General features: G+C 36.2%; 1 protein-coding gene across 2 annotated transcripts in view; it reads left to right on the forward strand.

The window, feature by feature from the left end:
• The window catches only part of YWHAE (tyrosine 3-monooxygenase/tryptophan 5-monooxygenase activation protein epsilon), a 42,637-nt gene extending 36,962 nt beyond the window's left edge, over nucleotides 1-5,675 (forward strand). Inside the window, exons 6-7 of one of the 2 annotated variants that reach the window (XM_059049074.2) lie at nucleotides 3,046-3,092; nucleotides 4,705-5,675. In XM_059049074.2, coding sequence (XP_058905057.1) covers nucleotides 3,046-3,053 — 8 coding nt within the window. In that variant the 3' untranslated portion in view covers nucleotides 3,054-3,092; nucleotides 4,705-5,675. The remainder of the gene's footprint in view (nucleotides 1-3,045; nucleotides 3,093-4,704) is intronic. The other variant, XM_059049073.2, reaches the window with a different exon arrangement.
• Nucleotides 5,676-6,141: the final 466 nt, after the last annotated feature.

Below are 6,141 nucleotides of genomic sequence, written 5' to 3' on the forward strand. Positions count from 1 at the left end.
ACAGCCTATCCTCCAAACTATCAAATTTTGATTACTGCCTTTACTGGAAACAATATCAAAGTACAGTCTTCCATTTTGGTCTGTAAGATGATAAAGTAAAAGACCTGTTTGGGAAAGGGGATCTTTTGTTAATATTCAGAGATTTAAAGATTTGCCTCTAATACTGTTTGCTAAACTTAGTTTACCTCTTCTCTCACACTGTGTTTTGAAAGATGGAGGGAGAGGAAGCAGTTCATATTATTCCTCAGATTCAATTTTAGGGGGTCTAAGGTTAATTGTATTTGATTGTCATGATCACTGCTTTGGTTGAGTGGTAATCCTCAGCTTAAAACTAGATGGTTAGGGGGAAGGGTAAGCTTTGACAAAGTGAGAGAGTGGCATGGACATATGTGCACTACCAAACGCAAAATAGCTAGTGGGAAGCAGCTGCATAGCACAGGGAGATCAGCGCATAGCACAGGGAGATCAGCTTGGTGCTTTGTGACCACCTAGAGCGGTGGGGTTGGGAGGGAGGGAGATGCAAGAGGGAAGAGAGATGGGAACATATGTATATGTATAACTGATTCACTTTGTTATAAAGCAGAAACTAACACACAATTGTAAAGCAATTATACTTCAATAAAGATGTTAAAATAAAAAAAAACAAAACCCAGATGGTTATAAGTAGATATTTATGAAGCATCTTTTCTGTGTGGAAATCTTTTATCTAATAAAAGAACTAGTATACCTCCGTATTCTACACAACAAATGGCATGTCCTGCCCATAGGTCTTTATTTAAGAGGTCTGGTGTAGTGTATTGTTCTCTAGCGTTGCAGTTGTAAATAGTTACTAGAATATTTTATAAAATTTAATCTTGTGATGGGCGGTGGGGTGGGGTGCGTACTTAATGTTTCTTCCAGATGTAAAAGGCCAAATTCGTCAACATTTCTTGATTTTAAAGGTTATTTTATTCTGCCCATTTCTAAAGAATTGTTTTAATCCATGATACATCATTGAGGGGGGGCGATGGGACAGGGAGATGGACACAAACTAGTGTGGCATGGTAATTATGAGAGATTTTGTAATTGGTGGTGGTGATATGGGGAGTGGAACTAAAGTTTCTTGTCACTTTCAGCTACAGATCCTTTAAGAGTGTATTACCCAAACTGAAGCATATATTGTATTGCTTGAGGCTAGCTGTACTTTCCGTTGGTCAAACCAACATGTTGTACTGTATTTGGAAACATACTTTTTAAAGATGTATTTGAAAATGGGTGTTAGGGCATGTAGGTTGGCAGTGGAAGGATAGAGTCAGATTTTAGAATTATCTTGGGTCATGGTACTGAAGTGAGAATTAGGTGACTCAGCTTCTAAAGTGCACCAGCTTGATGAACTATTTAGAAACTTGAGTAGGGTTGGCTTGAGATATGTGGCACATGTGACCTACTTGCACACTTTACCAACAAAGCCAGATGGAGCCACAGATGACTTTTCATTCAACACAGCACTTGAGGGGCACCAGTACCAGTCTGTGGGACTTAAAACCAATTTAACCATCTCTGAACTAATGACTAAGGTTCCTTCCAGCTTTAAATTCTATTGTATTCTAACAATAACTACTAAGAAGAATGGCCAAATAGCTGTGGACTCTTCACAGTCACCCCCAGCTCAGAGAAGACTAATATCTCTTTGCCTGTTTGAGGGGAAAAAAGGAAAGCATGTGGAGAGTTTGGTAAGCAGTATTGACCTATAAGTAAGCTCTATACCCCTTTGACCTCTGGGGATGTTTTTTTGAGGGTGAAAAGTAACAAAAAGAAGGTGACTTTGAAAAGCAATTTTTTTTAGACATTTGATGCCAGCTCTTATAACTAAGTTGCTAGATTACAAAAATAAATAAAGTCTATATTTTTCATTATCACTCATAACCAAGAATTGATTGAGGGTAGACTGTATGTCACTCCATTTTTATACAGAACCAAAGATATGCTTTTTCTTGGTTATTGAGCATTGTTTTATGAAATGGATCATTTAAACATAGAGTATCTTTAGATTTCTTATGTTTTCATAGTTGGGAAGGTTCTTTGTACAAAATGTTTTATTACATTTTAGGGTAGATTTCTCTTTAATCCTAAAACACTTAATCTAGTGAAATTCAGTTGCATCAGTTCCTTTTCACTTTGTAAATTGACCAATTAATTAAATTTGGTCGAAACAGACTGATTTTCATTTAAGAGGTTTGTCACAAAATATTTGGAATTATGAAGCAGTTTAATGTGAAAAATTCAAGTGGTCTGTCTTGAAATTTTAGCAATATTAACAAGCTATCTGAATTTACAAATTGTTGTCGGTACTAGGAAATTATTTGCCAGTTTTGCTAAAAGGTAGAGTATTACATGTTTCATTAAATCTGTTTTGTGATTTAGAATCAATGCTGAAAGTAGAAGAATTTTGGTCATGAAATTGGTCAGGATGTTACTTGCATTTATTTTAAGGATTATTTAGATGGTTTTCTCCTTTTTTACTTTAAATATGAAAAATGGTGTCAAAAACCTTTTGAATTGAGGGTTTCTAAAGGAAGAAGTATATGTTGTTCACAAGCCTTTACTTACACGTTTATATGTTTTTAACTGCAGAATATGTTAATGTCTGTCTGGGTCTGTTGAAACATAATTCTTTAAAGGGAGCACCACTTTTTCTCATCAAGTGGTTTCAGTCCTTTTCTCTTAACCTGTGGTCAGAGGACTGTTGAATACACAAGTCCATAGAGAGGAAATGTGTTCTCTCTGCCCGTTCCCCTCCTCCCCTCCAGATCTAGAAACTGGGCAAAGAAATATGTATCTGAAGAACATTTTTTGCCCCCCTCTGTATACCTTTTAAGAGGATATTATTTCATCCACTTAAAGAGGAACAGATTATTTCTTAGAGTGAAGTTCATACAAAGTAAAAAGATCAAAATCTGACTCCCCTAAATCATTGATGTTTTCCTTTGTCCTGCTCTTGGTTTATTTTTCTTGTAATGTTGCTTTCATATGACTGTTCTCCCTCCCTTTCTCCTTGCAATATAGATTCCTAAAGGAAAATCCAACTCTTCCTTTCCTAAAAACTCTACTTTGTAAGTCATTATCATGGCACAGTGAATTCTGCTTTTAGTTTTGGTTCTTCACTAATCATGCCTGCATATCATCATCTTGTCGCTTAAAAAACTGCCTGTTCTTCATTCCAGGATGTGAAACCTTCTAAGACATTTATGATCTGCTACCCCTGTCTACCTCTGTTTGGGTGTGACTTATGTGACAGTATTTTTATGCCAAAGTTACTTGGAACTTTTGGCAAATCTAATGGTTGCTTATGAGTATATTAGAGTGTGCTCTATTGTTACATGTTAACCATATTTTGGCAGTGTATGGCTGTTAAAAATGAGAGTGAACGTTCCTATCATTTCCTAAGTTTGAATACATTATTCTTTGGGGGAACAGTTGGGTGGAACATCATTTCTTCCCTCAGTAAATAGTTACTTTTGTCTTTCCTTACACGTCTTTTTCTAAATGTGAGTCAAAAATCTTTATGTACATTAAGTACTTTTAGAGTTAAACAATCAATGTCAAATATTTTTATCACAAAAGAAATGTTAAAATGACTGAAACTATCTTTACTTAACCCTTATTGCCATGACAGCATTTATGGTATCAAGGTCTTTAAGACTGTTTAAAAGCATTCCTCAGTTTTGCTTTATGTCTGTAGGCAGCTGGTCTTAGTATCATTTGTCCAGTCTAATTAAGTAATTTAACAAGCACTATGAATGGATGGGTTGTCTGAATTATCATATTATGATTGTTGGGTTAGTTAATTGATTTTTCATATATTTTGAATTACAAGTGGTTTGTTGTAGGAGAATGTAACTTTTACCCGTTTATTTTTTGGCAAAAGCCTGCATGCCTCCTTATTATGGCTGACTTATTTAATGCTTATTAATAGGTAGATGACTCTCTGGTAAATAGGCTGGCTTTCTGTTGCATGTCATAGTGCAGTTCAAACTCCTCAGGCTAATCATCGTGTTCAAAGGGAAAAGAAAAGTGGCATGAGAGAACTGGTCCAAATGCCCTTCTTTAATAACCTCAGTGGTCTGGTTTACTTTGAGCATGCTGTTCCACTCTGGAGTGAGAAATTGTGATTATGGTTTGGTGTGACTGTCCAGGATACAAAATGTGTAAAATATTCGTTTACAAAAGCAGAATCCTCCCTCTAAAACTATAGAACTCCTTTGAAGAATTTTACTGAGCAGTTCTCTTATTGAAACATTTCTATTAATGGGGCCTGCAGAAAAATTAGATTTTGCAAAAAATTACAAAGTACTCTTGGTTCTTGAAGAGGTGAGGTTATTGAGAAAGAGTATTTTGACTCAAGATATACATGAAAGCTTGAAAATCATTTTAATAATACGATTACCTTGGCTGTCTACCTAAGAGCTTTATTAACATAAAAACACTGACTTTTACTATGCATCAGTTTTTTTTTTTCCATCCTGTTGATCATTCAGGACCTTGATCCAGCAGCACCTCTTGGCTTAGGCATCTCAGGTGTCAAGGTTAGAAATTCTTTGCCTGTCTGTGTTTAAACCAATTGTAGCAAATATAAGGAGTCTTTATGCTTGGAATGATACCTTTGTGACCACAACAGCCTAGTTTAGTCATTATGAAATAATTAACTGTCATTCTTCTTTGCAGGCGAAGAGCAGAATAAAGAAGCGCTGCAGGATGTGGAAGATGAAAATCAGTGAGACATAAAAGCCAACAAGAGAAACCATCTCTGACCACCCCACACCTTCCCATCCCACCCCTCTTGGAAATTCCCCCATTGTCACTGAGAACCACCAAATCTGACTTTTACATTTGGTCTCAGAATTTAGGTTCCTGCCCTGTTGGTTTTTGTTTTTGTTTTTGGTTTTTTTTTTTTTTTTTTTTTTAAAACAGTTTTCAAAAGTTCTTAAAGGCAAGAGTGAATTTCTGTGGATTTTACTGGTCCCAGCTTTTAGGTTCTTTAAGACACTAACAGGACTGCATAGAGGCTTTTTCAGCATTACTGTATTGTCTCCTGCCAGATGTGGCAAGATCACCATTAGAAATGGAAATTACATTCGAAAGCCATTAGACTTCTAGGTGATGCAAGCATCTAAGAGAAAGGTTAATCACACTATAGGAGGTATATGTGGTATCACTTTTCTAATTGATTAAATTGAATTTTATATCAGTGTTTAAAATTAATTGGATGTTAGCTTGAGGTGGTTAAAGGTTGTTTGGGGAGTTTGTTGTAATGGTTTTGCTGTAAAAAGTGTTTCAAACTCTGCTGAAATGTTGCTGAAAAGCATGGTGCTGGTAACAGTTCAACAATCCGTGGCTGCTCATTCTTGCCTACTTTACTCTCCCTCTGAAGCAGGTTAGCATTGAAGGTGGTAATGGAAAAGCCTGCATGCGTGTTCAATTCTTTGTTTCTTCTCCTTCCCTCTCCCCCTGGGCCCTGCCCCTCCCCTCCTTCGCTCGCTCAACCTCTTTTGTTCAGTATGTGTAACTTGAAGCTAATTTGTACTACTGGATATCTGACTGGAGCCACAGATACAGAATCTGTATTGTTCTTACTGAAACACAGCATGGATTAACATTAAACTTAAATAAAACAAACCTAAATTAAAAATGCCAAACATCATTGCGCCTCCATCCTTTATCCTTCTAAAATAAAATCTCTAGTCTGAACATATTGATGATATTGTTTGCCTGAATGTGAAAAAGATCCCATTTACTTTTTTCCTTCCGTAAATCAGTTGTCTTTCCCAAAAATGATGTATATTTCTGGGGGGAAAATACCTGTAACCTGGTTGTGAAGAACAAGTATAAGTAGTGCAAGTATCCTGTCTTCTAAACCAGATAACAACATGATGTTTATTTTAATCATTAAAGTGTCCGTGTGTATTTATAATACAAGGTGTAATTGTGGATCATCTAGCATGGAATTTTGGGGGTTGTGCAACCAAAGGCTGAATATGTGAATGTGTCAGAATAATCCTTCTTAGGCTGAGGGAAAAATCCCCCCCGCCCCAATCAGTGACAGGAACAGAGAAGAATGATTAAATTCATTCTCAGTAGTACATGTACACATGGTTAAACAAT

The sequence above is a fragment of the Kogia breviceps genome, chromosome 19 (genome assembly GCF_026419965.1).
Source record: "Kogia breviceps isolate mKogBre1 chromosome 19, mKogBre1 haplotype 1, whole genome shotgun sequence".
In the NCBI taxonomy this organism is placed as follows: domain Eukaryota; kingdom Metazoa; phylum Chordata; class Mammalia; order Artiodactyla; family Physeteridae; genus Kogia; species Kogia breviceps.